This window comes from Hemicordylus capensis, chromosome 6 (genome assembly GCF_027244095.1).
Source record: "Hemicordylus capensis ecotype Gifberg chromosome 6, rHemCap1.1.pri, whole genome shotgun sequence".
Taxonomy (NCBI): domain Eukaryota; kingdom Metazoa; phylum Chordata; class Lepidosauria; order Squamata; family Cordylidae; genus Hemicordylus; species Hemicordylus capensis.
This window is the reverse complement of record NC_069662.1, coordinates 10,126,298-10,143,819: the sequence shown is the minus strand read 5'-3', so window position 1 is coordinate 10,143,819 and position 17,522 is coordinate 10,126,298. Positions and strand designations below refer to the sequence as shown.

General features: G+C 46.8%; 1 protein-coding gene across 1 annotated transcript; it reads left to right on the top strand.

The window, feature by feature from the left end:
• The first annotated feature begins 6,787 nt into the window (after positions 1–6,787).
• LOC128329741 (vomeronasal type-2 receptor 26-like) lies at positions 6,788–12,395 on the top strand. The gene is made up of 3 exons (XM_053261354.1): positions 6,788–6,871; positions 11,015–11,141; positions 11,494–12,395. The coding sequence occupies exons 1-3, from the start codon at positions 6,788–6,790 to the stop codon at positions 12,393–12,395; spliced, it is 1,113 nt and encodes a 370-aa protein (XP_053117329.1).
• The last annotated feature ends 5,127 nt before the right edge of the window (positions 12,396–17,522 follow it).

The following is a 17,522-nucleotide window of genomic DNA, read 5'->3' as shown; positions in this document are numbered from 1 at the left end:
AACATAGCACATGTGTTTTTAGCTTCCAAAGAAATGCCTCATTGGTCTGGTGTTCAGATAAGTTGAATTTCTAAGATATGTCTGCCAATGCTTCTTCACTCTTCCCTGGATTTGAGGCATGAGGTCTATATTCAGTGTAGTATGGCCAGCAAAAATAAATTAATCAGAAATGCAATTGATGTCATATTCTGAATGTGGGAAAATGCACCGTAACACAACAAGTAAATATCTTTGCAGGATGGTGACTCAGAACTACCAGCATATCCTGGCCTTGGCATTTGCTGTCAAGGAGATCAATAAAACCCCCCAGCTTTTACCCAATGTCACACTGGGTTTCAAGATATCTGATAACTATTTTAGTCAGAGATTGACCTTCCAAGACTCTATGGAATTTCTCTCCACGTGGGGAAAATTGATCCCTAACTATGTGTGTGATGCCCAGAACAATCAGATGGCCATCATTGGGGGACCTTACACTAGCATCTCTCTTGATATGGCAGCCATTCTGAACATCTACAAGATTCCACAAGTAAGTTGGACACATGGAAGTTTAAAAATTTGAGCTGGAGAAAGAAAGAAGTTTGATTGCAATAGAGAAGCACAATCTGCATGCTGCTTAGAGGTTAACTCCTGAGCAAGGAAAATAATCTCAGTGCTTCCGTTGTACATGCAAAAGTTATCAGAGAGATGGTTTTTGATTTTTCATATGCATTGCCTGTAATATGAGAGCAGAGAGCATCCTCGTTTTCGTACTCATGGAAAGATGCAGTACCATTTCTTCTGTGCTTGTGCATGTAAATATGGCTTCCATGTTTCTATATGTAAACCACTTTGGGAACTTTAGTTAAAAAGCGGAATATAAATATACATCATATCCGTATTCCGTGTCTTATTAATGAACATCACAGTGAAGATATAAGTTTGATCTTTTTTAGGCTGGTTTCCTACATTGGCTTCCTTCATGTGTCTTTTGTAATGAAAGTAACCAGTCAGACTGTAAAATTAAATCAAGTATTTTTTAAATGACCACATTTGAGGACAACAATTATACGCACAGAAGCAAAATGAACATTGTTGAGACTGATGCAGGAGAGTATAAAGTACCATATTTCCCTCCAGTTCTTTCCTGTTAAATACAAGTAGTGGTCGGCGGGTCATCTTCGATTGAGAGTCCTCTTTCTCTTTGGTAAATACAGGTATAGCTGTCTTTTAAGTCATCATGCTACATTCAGATTTGCCTCCTATTCAGGTAAATACAGTACAATGAACACTTCAAATTACAGTTCAATATCACTATTTATTTATAAAAAGGTTTCAGAACGTGATATGAAAAGAAGGTAAGGGAATGTTTTATGTTATTAGATGGAAGCCATGGAGCTTTCTTTGGACCTTTGCAACCTGCTGCTTAGAGGTTAGATCATCCAGCTTCATGATCACAGAAGTGCCCACCATTACAGATATGGGGCTTCCCTTTTCAGACAAAAGCTGTTTAAGCATGAGTTGCACAACATTTGTCTGTGAACAATGGGTCAGGGGTAAGAATTCTGACCTGTCTGTGGCTCTGTATGTGATTACACAATCTTTAAACATCTACTGATTACATCACTTTTAAAGATCTCCAAACTCAGTGATCGTCCAGCTCCTGTCCACATGTGCCTCAGATTCCCTCTGCTTCGGAGAGTCATGGGTCCCCTATTGTAGAAAGAGAATGAAAAGAAAATATCTTAAATCAGCATATATCCAAGCACTGTGCCTCTAACATTTGATCACAGTCACAGAAACTGTGAGCACTCTGTATCCCCCTGGATCAAACTTACTGAAAACCTAAACAGATATGGATTTCAGTTGAGCCCTATCCAGACACTGAGGCTGTTCTCATGAGCAGCCAAGTTCCCACGAGCAGCCGTGAGAACTGCTGGGATCCATGCAGATCCTGGTGCTGCCGCAACACCAAACCCAGTACTGAAGCCCAGCCGTTAACCCAGGCTAAGGGATTGTGTGACCACATGGGCTGCTTGCCACCCACACAGTCCCAGTGATGGATGCCTAGAATGCCCATCTCTTGGGGGAGAAACCCAAAGCACCACACTCAATGCACTTTGCATTGTGGGATTCCTGGAGGCTAGCACAAGAGTCCTGGCTTCAGATCCACACTGCACTGTGCTGCATGGAGCAGGGCTGATTGTGTAGGAGCGCAGAGCTTGCTCCTCACAAGCAGTGATAGGTCACTTGGGGAGAAGCAAGGTTTGTGAAGCCTTTCCTCTGCCCATCCACGCACAGAAGGTCATGTGCATGGCCCCATTAAGTTGTAAGGGTGTAAATATGTCCGTACATTTGTATACATTTTCCTGTGAATGACTGTAACTGTGTTCATTGAAAAAGAGAACCTTAGTACAGGTCTCTCAAATGCATGGTGCAAATAGGAAGTGTAGATAACATGTGAATAACTGTACTGTGTACACGAAACAGTTGTATGAGAGTTCAACATACTGAGGCGATTCTCACGTTTGGGTGAAATCGGGCTAAGGGAGCTTAGCCCGATTTCGCCAGCGGGTGAGAACCACCGGGCTCACAGCCAAGCCTGGTCTCACCAAAGTTGGTAACCCGCTAAAGTTACCCTCCCTTAAGCCCAGGATAGCAGAAAGAGTGCCCCCGATCCCTGCAGCCACTGCCGGCTCCGTAACGGAGCCGGCAGTCATGTGGGCAGCTGATCCGGCTGCTCAGGGCTCTGCTGGTGCTCATCTGCAGGAAGCTCAGGCTAAGCCTGTTCTTCCCGCTTAACACTCTCTGGCAGTTTCCAGTGATCGTGGGAACCTCCTCAGTGTATGACTAGGGCTTTCAACAAATGTCATGTGCATTTGAAATGTATTTTTCAACCCTAAATTTTTTTTCTTTGCAAATATGTCTTGCTGTATCTCTATTATTAATTATTATTATTATTATCATCTCTTGTTCATTATTATTATTATTATTATTAATTATTAATTATCATCTTCTTTCTTCAATTCTTCCATCGTTTTGCTCTATTTAGCTCTCCTATAATTCTGCTCCAGAAACAAACGACAAAGCCAAAGTTGTTTTCTCTCACTGGACTTTTCCAAATGCAACCAGTCAACAATGGGGAATCCTTCAACTACTTCTACATTTCAGGTGGAAATGGATTGGGGTGATGCATGTCCCTGTTATCACTGATATATTTTTGCAGAACATGCTTCTGATGTTTTCACGGAGTGGTATATGCTTTGACTTCATTAAGAAATTACCAGCAATAAATTTTTCCGATCAGGTTTATAACATGATGGTCGAGCTCACTGGAATATTCCATACAGCCATGGAAAGTACAGCCAATGCAGTGGTCTTACATGGTGAAATTCACACCATAATATATTTGAGAACTGCTTTTCCGTTGTTAGCATTTGAGGGCCAACATTGGAGTGAAAAAGGTAAAGTGTGGATTATGACAGCCGAGATGGATTTTGCATCATTTCCCATTCAAAGAGGATCGGATCTAGACTTCCTCCATGGTGCTTTATCCTTCGCAATTCACTCAGAGGATATATTAGGATTCCAGACCTTTCTACAGATAAGAACCCCTGCTAAGGAAAAAGGAGATGGCCTTCTCAAGGATTTCTGGGAACAGGCATTTAATTGTGTGTTCCCCAGCTCAGAGGCAGATGAGAAGACTGAAGAAGTCTGCACTGGGGAGGAGAAACTGGAGACTCTCCCCAGGTCTGTGTTTGAAATGCGCATGACTGGTCACAGTTATAGCCTCTACAATGCTGTCTATGCTGTGGCACATGCTTTGCATGCCATGCATTCATCCATTTCCAGGCACAGAACAGTGATTCATGGAGGGGAATGGAGACTTTGGAATCTTCAACCATGGCAGGTAACCTCCTAAGGACAGAAGGGAGGAGAACTCACACTCATTCTGGGTGGAACATAAGGGCTTAGGGTGGAACATCCAGGGGCAGAGCCACCAGTGTGCAAACAGGTTCAAAGACCCCAGGCCACCAATGGTAGGGGCCACTGAAGCCCCCAGGGGGCGTGGCTCAGGTTCCAGGCGAGCCCCTAACGAACTCCCCCTGCCGACGCCTGGACTACTAAGAGCCCCGAGCCAGCGCTTGCCTGTCCTGAAATGACAGGGAAGCGCTTGCTTGGGATCTTCGGAGCTCGAGGCCACACCCCCTTTGTGTGTGACCTTTTGCTCTGAAGAGCCCAAGCGAGCACTTCCCTGACATTTCAGGCAGTACTTGCTGCCTGAAAGCATCTATTCTCACTTTCTCACCCTGTCTGGAGGAAGAGAAAGGGGAACAGATGCTTTCAGGGAGCAAACACTGCCTGAAAAAGACGGGCAAGCGCTGGCTCATGGGTGGGGAAAGGATTCCTTCAGGGTTCAGGCATGCCCTCGGCACAGGACATGACATGCATGGGACGTTGTCAAAGGGGCCTCCGGGTGGGGCCAGACCCAGGCCACTGCTCTGCTGGCTCAGCTGCCTCTGCGCCTAGGAACATCAGCATTTAGGTTGTCAAGAAATCCCACCCACCCACCCACCCCGCTTGGATAAAAAAAGCTATAGTTTTGGCATCAAAATGCTAGATCCCTTGTAAGGTTCCAATTTTCAGCCTACCCCCTGGTGCCTCAGAACACACTGGATTATTTGCGATATGCCCAGGGGCATTGCTAGGGGAGGAGGACCGTGTTCACCCCTCTCCCCGGTGGACCTTTGGAGTGAGGGAGATAATGAAGAAAATTAGGAGAAGTGTAGCTGGGAGCGCCTCAGGAGCTGGGGACCCTGGGTTCTTTGAACACATCTGCTCAATTATAGCTACACCCCTGGTTCTGCCAGAAAACTATAACACAATATTACATGTCTTGTAGTACAATATGTAGATGTATATGGGTTAGACTGGGCAAGCTGTTTAATGTACATTATTTGTTCTAATTTTCCATGATTGGTTAACAGAAGAAAAAAACATGGCTTTGGAGGGAAGGGGGAGTGGGGAGGGTGCTCACTCAGACCAGGGATCTTTCCCCCACATGGCTAGCCTGAGCAATTTTAGGTTTTGCAAAAGCCTGAAGTCGTCTTGAAATTTTTGTTTTGAGATGGGGGAGGGGTTGTATGGGGATGGGAAATAGCCCCTAAACCCCCTTCAGATCATATTTTTTGTTTCCAGGAGCCCAGGAGCTGACAGTGGTCATTTCTCCTCTCATTCGTCCTCCCTAGAGTGGATGCAGAAATTATGATGAAGTAGCACCATGTAGATATCATGTAGTACCATGCTGAAACCAAACAGAGTTAAGGGCTAGGCTTCTGGCATTCATTCTATGGGAGATGTGTGAGATTAGAAATGAGAATCAGGGGCATAGCTATAATTGCACGAACGGGTTCAAAGAACCCGAGCCGCGCCTAATCAGGAGCTGCCATTAGCGGACCTCACACACACCCCGCGTCTGACATCAGACGCGGGGGCGGGAGTTTAGCTCCCGAGCGGGGACCATGCAGCCCCTTCGAGAGCTAAACAAAGGCTGGTGCTGAGAATGGTGCTGCATTCACAACGCAGCCCAGAAGCGGCTCTTCCCTGCAGCGGCTCTTCCCTGCTCTTCCCTGCGAACGCAGCACCAGCCTTTGTCTAACTGCCGAAGGGGCCGCATGGCCCCTTTGGCAATTAAGCTGCTTCTCCTGAACGGAGCCTCAAGGCTCCGTTCGGGAGCCAGACCACTCCCCCTGCATCTGACGTCAGACGCGGGGGCGTGGCTATCCCCTGCGTCTGATGTCAGAAGCAGGGGGTGGGGCTATCGGGGCGCCCGCCGCGGCCGCACACAGGCCACCAGCGGGCTAGCTACGCCCCTGATGAGAATAAATAGATATCATGTAGCACCATGCTGAAACCAAAGAGAGTTAAGTGCTATGCTTCTGGCATTCATTCTATGGGAGATGTGTGAGACTGGAAATGAGAATAAAAACAAATTATAATAATAAACTTCATTGGTTAACTGCCGCGTAAAAATGGTTCTCTGGGTGCTTACAACACAACACTAAACATGAAATTCACACACACACACACACACACACACACACACACACGGGCTATTCTCACGATCCGGCAAAATCGGGCTGGGGAGCCTAGCCTGATTTTGCCTGATCATGTAAACTACGGGGCTCACAGGCGAGCCCGGTGGCTTACAAGCAGCTATCCCGCTTTAGTAGCCCTCCATGAAGCCCGGGTTTGCGGAGCGAGCACTCCACAAACCCAGGCTTCCCGATTGTGAGTAGCAGCGGGGCAGCTCCGTGGTGCAGTCATACCATGAGTAGACCCCTGGAGGGGAGGCAAAAAGCCACCTCCCAGCTTCCGGGTTCTCCCCAGTATGCCCTGCGTGCTTGCACAGGGCATACCGGAGCTTCCGGGGGCCACACAGCCCCCGTGCTCCCCAGCCCCCGCTGGCTCCATCACGGAGCCAGCAATCGTGTGGGCAGCTGATCTGGCCGTCCAGGACTCCCTCCCCAATCGTGAGCACAGTGAGCAGGCTTAGCCCGCTCAGCTCCTGAAACTGGGTCTCACTGATCATGAGACCCAGCTCCAAAATAAAGGGGGGGGGGTGATACAAAATATAATACAAAGCAATTCTTTTAAAATCTGTTCCAAAAAGTTCATTTAAAAGTCAAAATTTAAAAGTGAACAAAAAGGTGTTTATACCTGGTGTCTAAAGGAACAAAATGATGAAGCCAGGTGAACCTCATGGGTCAGTGGGAGACTATTCCATACATGGGGTGCAAATACCAAGATGTCCTTCTACCTAGTAGCCACCCACCTCACCTCATTTGGCAACGGCACTCAGAGGATGGCCTCCGAAGGAGATCTTAAACACGTTTGGGAAAACTGACATCTCATGTGCCCCCTGAAAGTTCCCTTAAATACCTCTGATCTGAAAACCCCACAAATGGAATGGTCAAATTCTGTCTGGACATTTCAGCTCAGTTCTACTTTTTAAAGAAACATTTGCTTCTGCCACATGATGAAGATTTTCTCACGACCACCCTAACCTCCTGCCTAATCCCCTTAATAAATCTGACTTTTAGCTGACGTTAAGGGTGCTCTTGACCCTTAATCACAGAGACAGGTGCTTAGAGCATGTGCCGCACATTGGATTCAGGGATGCCAGATCCCTCTGCCCTGCTCCGTGCTTCATGGGAGCAACATGGAGCAGGGCTGTCCATGCGGAAGGCACACCGAAGCTGACCTGCTTGGTCATCTGGAGGGAAGGTAAGTGGAAAGCAGTCTTCCCCTTGCACACTCCCTGCTTGCTCAGGGCAATCCTTAGAATCACCCCCAGGTGTCACATGAGCAAAATAAATGATAAACTCAGCATACATATTACTTCCTTGCTATATTGACTCAAGACCGATTAATCTGTGGGGTGGTGGTGGTTACTATTACTTTGGTAATGCACTGCAGAACATTGTTTCTTCCCAATGTCCATTTTAGACAATACCTGTAAGATCAGAAGATTTTGCCTATGAAACTCTAGAAGATGTCAGTTCACATATCAGCAGTAGCAGCAGCTGCTGCTGCAACAGCTATAGCATTCCTATGCACTTAATTAGTATAATTACGACCACAAATATTATCCAGCATAAAGCTTTTAAAGGACCACATGAGACCTTATTTGAACGATGATCATCCAAAAAGCTATGTTTGCTAATCATTGTTGCAGCTCCTTTCCATTCTTGTTGCTTTGTTTTTAGCTCTTTCACTTCTTGAGAAGAGTCTCATTTAACAATAATGCTGAGGAAACGGTTTCTTTTGACAAAAATGGAGAATTGGTGGGCAGATTTGATGTTATCAACTGGATCACATTCCCAAACAAGTCTTTCCTTCGAGTCAAAATTGGAAGAGCAGACCCACATGCTCCCCCAGACAAAGCGTTCACCATTTCTGAGGATACCCTTGTGTGGCCCAGCAGGTTTAACCAGGTAGGTCTGCAGAACATTTCAAAATAGTTTTATTTCCTGAATGTTCAAGGAGTTATTTGCTACCCAGGCTAATTATTGTCAGAGTTTTGTCATTTGATATGGAACAGATTTTAACTGTTATTGTTCCAAACATAATCCATTCAATAATTCAAAAACAGCATTATACATAAGAGAAGCAGAAGATATTTCTCAGATACAGATTAACTATGTCTGGTGGCTATAGGCTAACTCCAGCCTCAGAGGCACAGTGCCTCTGAATACCCATTGCAGGAGACTTGCAACAATGGAAATGTACGTTAATGTAAAATGGTGAGGCGGGTCCCACGACCGGTTAATGTAACATGGTGAGGCGGGTCCCACGACTCTGCAAGTGCATAGAGCATGCTTCAGAGACCCCCAAGCCAGGAGGCTGATTTTTACATTCACGGTTGGGGGTCTACTTGAGTGTTGCCATGGTGCGGAGCCACACTGCAGCAACACACGGTTGTAGAGCCCAAGTTAGCGGGACTCCTGCGAGCTCGGTGGTTTACACGGCCAGCAAAAATCGGGCTAGGCTTTCCTAGCTGATTTTTGCTTGTCGTGAGACTCACCTTGGTGTCTGATGCAGATAAATACTTATTTTGCCAGGTGATGCACCACTGAGAGCCAGGGTATGAGGGGACAGGGGAGCTGGAGCAAACAAGGCCTATCCCCAGCACACACCTCTGTAAAATTGACAGAAAGTGTAAAAAGATAAGGGTGACTCCCATTATTGGAATGGGAAGCCCCCCAAATGGAAAAAAGCGGGGGGGGACAACTACTAAATTTAAACCCCAGCTGCCCCGAGCTTCTGCCGCCACAGGAAGACATGCAACTGAACAGCATCTGACCCGCCACTCAGATGCCATGACAAAACAAGAGCAATGCCTGCCTTCAGACTGGCTCAGCTGGGACACATGAATGCTCTCAGGACCAAAAAATTCACTTCGCACAAAGAGTCATTCAGGTTGTCAAATGAAAACATCCCCATGCCCGCAAAGTATCTTGGCCACCACAGCATTCATCTTCCTCCCGGATTGATTAAGAGCAGTCACATCTGAGTCAACTGGCCAATTGATGCAAGGTAACATCTCTACGATAGCGAGAACAGTCCTAGGGCATAAGCCCATGACCTCATTTATAAGACCCTTGCAATGAAGGACTGCCAACTGGAACACTGCCAACTGGAAGCTTGGGCCAAAACATTTTCTCCAAGATACAAAGCCAGAAAACCAGGACAGGGAGTGTTCCATGGCAGGCACAAGATCACTCCACTGAGCTTGTTGTCAGACTCCCAGAGGACAACAAGGGTGGGCTTCTAGCCCTTCTTGAACTCCAGAATGACTGGAGTAACCCTCAAAAGGTCAGCCTCAGGAACAGCCACGGGAGGAGGTAAGCTTGTCACCAGAGTCCTCCTCCTGGCTTGCTGCATTCAGCCAGGTCCCTCTCCTGGAGAGTTCCTGGCTCCCATGCTCACAAGCAGCTCCTCGTCATTGGCTGCCATGTCTTTAAATACCCCAGTGCAGAGCTGACAGAGCTTAAAGCCTACTTCCAGCCCCACCCCCTTCCCGACCTTGTTTCCTGTTTCCTGTCCCACCCAACCTAGCTGTCTCCCTAGAGCTGTTTCCTGCAACTCTCCCTGCCTTGCCCTCTCAACCCCACTGGGATCCAACTAGCCTGGGCCCTTCTCACCCCCACTGTCTCCTAAAAGGAACAAAATCCTCAGAGGAGGGACCACACCCTTCTCCAGACTCCACAGGGTCACCCAAGCAACCAGGCAACATGGCATCCCGACTCTTGTACTATGACAAGCCCAGTATATATCAACTCCCCTCCAGAAGCCCAGGAGAGGATCTTTGCGGTGCTGTGAAGCCCAGAAGGGAATGCTCTGACACACAATCCAGACTGAGGAGAAGATAAAGAAATTACAATCAGACACAGTCGGGGTGTGTGTGTAGCTGCATAAACTAATTAAGACCCCTTTTGACATGTGACTTAATAGGCCTGAGATGACCATATAATGATCTGCCTTAAAGCATGTTCCCCTCAGTGGCCACTACAGAAATGCTCCTGATCCTAAGGGTGTGTGAACCAAAATGGTCCAAGGGGAGACCAGCCACCGACAAAGCCTGCCTAAAAATGACTTTGCCCAGTTAATGATGGGATTCACCTACTACTATTACTTCTTCTTCTACTGCTGCTGCTACTTCTACTGCCACCAACACCACCGCTACTACTAAATATAATAATCAGTTAAGCTATACAGTTAAGACATAATGCATGTCTTCACTGTAGACCAATCAGTGGGATACTATCAGGGGCACAGGGCTTGTGTTGCCCTCTTCCTACCCCACTATGCTTCACAATGCCTTAGAAGATAAAAAGCCAATCTGGCCAAAGCTCCCAGGTTCCAAAGTTCCCTGCCACCATCTGTTATGCAGAATGGGTTATTCAGAAATTATTTACCACATGTAAGTATGGTCCATTTTTGTTCTCAAGGAATGGTTTCATTCTACTTTACACAAGAATTCAGGAGTCTTTCCTGAAAATCTAACTACTTCTGCCACTCCAGGGAGGTTTTGGTTGACGTGGTTGCTCCTGCAGACATTATGTGGCTTCTTCCTTTGGCACTGGCTTTCTTGCTGATGATAGCTTGGCACTTCACCTATCTGTTCAGCTATGTCAGGATTTAGGTTTCCTGCAGCTACAAAACCTGCTATGCCAGACAAAATACTAGCCATTGTACTGTTTGTGGTTCAGAGCTGACTATGGCTATTTCTGCTGCATCCACTCTCGTCTACTCACTTTAATGATCAAGAAAACATGAAGGAATGATATTGTGGCTCTCACAAGCCCAAAGAAGGGTATCGAGGCTGTGACCAAATGCCAGCATACCTATCCCCACAGTTTAATGGTTTAAACCAAATCAAATAAGTTGAAAGAGGCTCCAGTGCTTTATGTACTAATTCCCAAAATCTGTGTTTGGAAGTTAATGCAATCTATTCATTCATTTTGAACAGGCACTGCCTCTTTCATTGTGTAATAACAATTGTCAGCCAGGTTATAGAAGAGCAAAGAAGGAAGGGAAGCCATTTTGTTGCTATGATTGCCTTCCATGTACAGAAGGGAAGATTTCAAAACAGAAGGGTAAGAGCCGTTCATTCAGGATTTTCTAATAATGACCATTGATTAAAGATTTGATTTCTAAAGAAAGTTTCCAAGTACTTAAAAATGCATTAAGGGTTGGCTATTTCTAAAAACATCCAGGACTGGGTGACTGTATTGGTTCGGATTCTATTGACTGGAATATGAGTTGCTTAAATTTGAATTAGAAATGGTGTCAGTTAATGGGAGCCAAGGTTCTGTATTCTCCCCCCACACACACACATGGCAGTTACCTTATAGCACCCTGTGACAAGAAAAGCAGTGTATAAGGGTTTTCCCCTCTAAAATAAAAGTAATACACATCTTGTCCAGATCTGCACATTTTCTTTTCCAGATATGGATGTCTGTGATCAATGTCCAGAAGATCATTATACAAATGATGAACAGGATTTATGCCTTCCCAAAGTGATCACTTTCTTGTCTTATGAAGAACTTTTGGGCACCATTTTGGCCATTTTTGCTCTTTCCTTGTCTTGCATCACAGTTTTTGTGCTTGGGACTTTCATGAGGTATCACAACACACCCATTGTCAAAGCCAACAACTGCAGTCTCTCCTACACTCTCCTCATCTCCCTGCTGCTCTCCTTCCTTTGTGTTTTCCTCTTCATTGGTCGACCTGAGAAGTCGACCTGTCTTCTTCGACAACCGGCCTTCAGCATCATTTTCTCGGTTGCTATTTCTTGCCTGTTGGCCAAAACCATCACAGTGGTCCTAGCTTTCATGGCCAAAGAGCCAGGGTCTACTAGGAGAAAGTGGGTAGGGAAAAGACTGTCCATCTCCCTTGTCCTTTCCTGCTCTCATCTTCAAGCAGGCATTTGTGCAATATGGTTAGGAACCTCTCCTCCATTCCCGGATTTTGACATGCAGTCCCTGACTAGGGAGATTATAGCAGAATGTAACCAAGGGTCTGTCTTCATGTTTTATCTTGTTCTCGGCAACATGGGACTTCTGTCCATCATCAGCTTCATTGTGGCTTTCCTTGCCAGGAAGTTGCCAGACAGCTTTAATGAGGCCAAGTTTATCACCTTCAGCATGTTGTTGTTCTGCAGTGTTTGGTTGTCTTTTGTTCCTACCTACTTGAGCACCAAAGGGAAATATATGGTGGCTGTGGAGATCTTCTCCATCTTAGCTTCTAGTGCTGGGCTACTGGCTTTTATCTTTTTCCCCAAATGCTACATCATTTTGCTGAGGCCTGAACTGAACAAAAGGGACCAGCTAGTAAAGAGAACATATTGAGGATGTTTTTGTCTTTTACTATGAGCTGTGCTAAAAAGTTCTTCTCAGTTAATGCAGCTTTACTATTGTGTCATACGGAATGACCTGTCAACTTCATTTCTTCAATTTTATTGTGAACCACCCAGAGACATAAGTTTTGGGTGGTATAGAAATTTGTCAAACCAACCAATAAAATAAAATAAATTTTCTATCATTGTTTCTCATTATTACATTTTTATGACAATGGGTGTAAGCTCTTTGGATGCTTCCCCACAAGGCTGTATGACACTTGCTTTCAGAATCAGAAAACCTGGCCTATAATTGAATACACCTTTGTTCTTTGCTCTTCTGTGGGTTTCCCCCCGACACAGAGGCTATTCTCATGGTCTTCTAAAATTGGGCTAAGGGAGCCTAGCCCAATTTTGGCAGACCATGAGAACCACAGTGCTCGCAGCCGAGCCTGGTCTCACAGAAGCGGGTCACCCGATATACCCCTCCCTTAATCCCAGGTTAGCGGAGTGAACGCTCCACTCACCTGGGCTTTCTGATCATGAGTTGCTGCGGCACATTTCCACGCCATGGCAACTCACGAGTAAACCCCTGACTGGGAGGCTAAAAAGCAGCCTCCCGACTCAGGGGTCTTTCCAGCATGCCCTGTGCACTCACGCCCGCAGCCAACTGACAGGTCATCTGTGGGGAGAGCAAACTAAGCCCGCTCTCCCCACTAACCCCATTTCAGCTGTTCCCACTGATTGTGGGAACCCCCTCACAGAGTTGTGAACAGTATGGGAACTTGATATTTTCTGTTACCATTATATTTTGACACCGCAATGGGAGCCTATCAACTATTTTATGTTTGCAAAGCGTAACAAAAATAAATTGTGGGGTTGTTAAGTTGATAATACAAAAGGGAGAAAAATGTTTTTGCATCCAGACCCCAATAAAAGACAAGACACACGCAAAATGATGAATCACAAAATGATGAATCACATGCAGTGACTCTCAGGGTTCACTTTATTCACGGTCTTTTAAATCATTAATTGTGATTTCTGTGATTCCTGAGGATGTGGACAAGCTGCTTGGGACAGTGCAGTCCACCACTTGTTCTCTGGACGCTTGTCCAACTTGGTTGCTTCGATTTAGCAGGTAGATTATTCAAGGAGGCCTGATGAATATCATAAATGCATCGCTGAGGGAGGATAAGGTGCCTCCATGCTTGAAGGAGGTGATAATAAGAACTTTTCTTAAGAAGCCTTCCCTGGATCCCTCAGCGATGGATAGTTATAGACCAATCTCTAATCTCCCTTGGTTGGGCAAGGTGATAGAGAGGGTGGTGGCTGACCAGCTCCAGATGGTTTTGGAGGGAACTTATTATCTAGATGCATTTCAAACTGGCTTTAGAGCGGGCTATGGGGTTGAGGCAGCCTTGGCCGGCCTGATGGATGACCTATACTGGGGAATTGACAGAGGGAGTGTAACTCTGTTGGTTCTCTTGGATCTCTCAGTGGCGTTTGATACCATCGACCATGATATCCTTCTGGATTGCCTGGAGGAGTTGGGGATAGGAGGCACTGCTCAGTGGTTCTGCTCCTATCTCTCGGGCAGATTCCAGATGGTGGAGCTTGGTGACAGTTGCTCTTCTAAATGAAAGCAGTTATATGGAGTCCCTCAGGGCTCCATTCTGTCACCAGTGCTTTTCAATGTCTACATGAAACCGCTGGGTGAGGTCATCAGGAGATTCGGTGCTGGGTGTTATCCGTATGCTGATGACAGCCAAATCTACTTCTCTCTTTCATCTGCTTCATCAGGAAATGGCGTTCATTCCCTAAATGCCTGCCTACAGGCAGAAATGGGCTGGATGAGGGATAACAAATTGAAGATGAATCCAAACAAGATGGAGGTGCTCATTGTCGGGGCTCAGAATCTGAGGTATGGGTTAGCTCTCCCTATGCTGGATTTTAGATTGTGAGCCCTTTGGGGACAGGGATCCATTTTGATTATCTTATTTATTTGTTTATTATTTGTTTATTATTTCTCTGTGTAAACCGCCATGAGCCATTTTTGGAAGGGCAGTATAGAAACTGACTGACTGAATGAATGAATGAATGAATGGTAGCGAAGTCAGAGGTGGCTTGCTGAATCAGGGAGAGCCCAGTTCGCTTCCTCAGGTCATTCTCTCCCAGTTAATCTCTAAAACCTCTGGAAGTGGCCTGCTAGCTAGCTCTTCCACAGCCTCGGAAGCAGCTGGCCCCACAGCATTCCCCTCATCCCAAGCCATTGCACGGTGGCATGCCTCCCCAAACCAAGTCGGGTGCCGATCAGTGAGGTGCTGGCTCGCTTGTGGGCCCAGAAGACCAGGGAATTGCCACAGATTAACTCATGCACAGGAGCTGCTGCTCCGCCAGCAAATATCTTGGACTTCCAATAACCAATGCACTTAATATCAACATCTTCGAGGCCCAGCTGGTGGATGGTGGTGGTGGAAGGAGTGCAGGCTAAAAAGGTGAGCTGGTTCATCCAGGGCAGGGCAAGGAGCGCTTTCCACAGAACATCCCACAATTGGTATTGTGTCAGATGCAGGCCATCAGAGTGCATGAAAAGGCATCACTGCATGCTGGGCGGAAGCGTAATGTACTGCCGCAGTGCCCACACCGGGCATAGCATGTCCCCTCCCCCCGTCAGAGTCAGCTCAACACGCTGACCTTTGCCTTTCTGGTCGGTCACAAAGGCATCTCAAAAAGGCCCATCTGGGAGCAATCACCCTGCACGCCAAGTTAAGGTGGCCAATCATCACCTGCCGTTCCCTAAGCGTGACCTTTCTTGCTGAAAGCCAGGGGCGTAGCAAGGTTGGAGTGGACCCAGAGACAAGATTCTAAAATGCTCCCCCTCACTGAAGCTCAGCTCATGAAGTAAAGAAATATAAAATGAGGCTGAATAGTGGTAACAAAAAGCATACACACACACACACATACACACACACACACACACACACACACACACACTCCTATGTGCCACAATAGAACATCATCCTAAATTATTTTTTAAAAGGTTTTGTAAATTGTGGACGATGTAAGTCATTTAATGGTACTAGAGAAAGACATGCCATTCTGGTAGCTCCAGCTCTTAACACTCACATCAATTCCGGAGGATGAATAAAACTGAAGGAAGCCCGGGCAGGTGTGTGGCTGGGGGAGTCAGTCATGTGACTTGCCTCTGCCCCCCCCAAGGTAGTGAGCCCCCAGACAACTGACTCTCCTTGCCCTACTATAGTTACGCCCCTGCTGAAAGCAATGACTCAAGCAAGTCGCTCAGCACTTCCAGCTTCTCCCCCGGGAGGCCTCTGTGTCTAGCTCAATGCCTAGGAAAGAGAGTCTTGTGGTGGGCCCTTTGGTCTTACCTTTGGCCAGGGGCACACCTAAGTCCTTACACAGCCTGGTGAAACTGTCCAGCAGATGGTGACAGACTTTAGATGCCCCTAACCCAGAAAAAAGGAAATCACCTAGATTATCTATCTATCTATCTATCTATCTATCTATCTATCTATCTATCTATCTATCTATCTATCTAATTTGTACACCGCCCCAAACTTTCATCTCTGGGCAGTTAACAATAGCATAAAACAAGTTAAAACATATACAAAAAACTTAAAACAATCTAACAATGTGCTGTGGACAAGAAGCCTGCCCTCCGCCTCAGTGCCTGTTCCATAAATGTGCTTAAAGCCTCAAAAGCAGTGCACGAGACAGAGCAGTCCATAGGGAGTGCCCTGTCAGAGTAAAACTTACCCACAAATGCAAAAACCAGCAGTTCAAAGTCTAGGGGGTGAACTGGCAGGACTCAGAAGTCCAACTCAATGTCACACTTTGCTAGCAAGGCCCTAGGGCCACAGCCCCTGACCATCCTAATCGCTTCATCAAAGGAGGCATACCATACCAAATACATGTGCTCTGGGTATATCATTAACTGATGACCCTTTAGGGTAGGACAGGTGGTGAATCAAGCGAAACTCGCCGGGCATCTTTTTGGAGACCACTCCTCAAAGGAGAGACCCACAGATTCGGAAAAGGAGGGCTGTCAAAAGAGCCCAATACCCTACCCGTTGCTACTTCCCTTCCAATTTTACGTAGCACCACCTCCTCCATGCCCCTCACTGAACGCAGATTGCTGGCGATCGATGCCTCCTGCTAGAGGACGAAGAGATCCTAAAAATTTCGCAACCCTCTCCCCCCATACACATCAAGTACACAGCTGCCCGGTGGTCCAGGTAACCCGCCAAGAGCTGCATTAATACGTCTAACCTAATTGGGCTGGGCCCATTTACCTGCAGCTGGTGCAGGGGGATTGCCCCTCTTCTGGTTGGCCGCACGACCTCTAAACCCTGAGTTCCAGCCCCACTGCTACTTCCTTTCCAATTTTACGTAGCACCACCTCCTCCATGCCCCACATCGAATGCAGATTGCTGGCCACCGATGCCTCTCGCGTAGAGGACGAATGGATCCTAAAATCGTCACTACCCCTCCCACACACCACGGACGCAGCTGCCCGGTGGGCCGGGTAACCTGCCAAGAGCTGTGTTAATACCTCTAACCCAATTGGGCTTGGCCCATTTACCTGCAGCTGGTGCAGAGGGATTGCCTCTCTTCTGGTTGGCCGCACAACCTCTGATCCCTGAGTTCTAGCCCCTCACTGTACTACAGGAGGAGCTGGGATGTTTGGCTCAGCACAAGCCAAATGTGGCGGAATTTACAATGGGACCTGGAGCAGTGCCTCCCGCTGTTATACTCCCAACATACCAGGTGGGGTTGGACCCACTGCTGGCGGGTACCTGGGGTATGTGATGAGGCGGATGTTTTGGACAGCAAGTGACCGCTGTCTGCCCTCTCCTGATCAATAGGGCACAAGGGGGACATAATGAGCAGTGACAACTCTTGGAGCGGGGTGTCCCCCAGGAGGGTGTAGTCTAGGGCGGCACACATCCTAACATTTTCATCATACCCAATCCATGAGGACCCTGTGAAATCCATGACGGCCAGGTGGATAACATCCATGTATTTTACCAAGGCCGGGACCCTAGCAGGTTGTGCCCTCAGTATGATGCCCATATAGATGCTTAACCTAGACAGCCAATTTTTCCAGGTAAGCTCTACT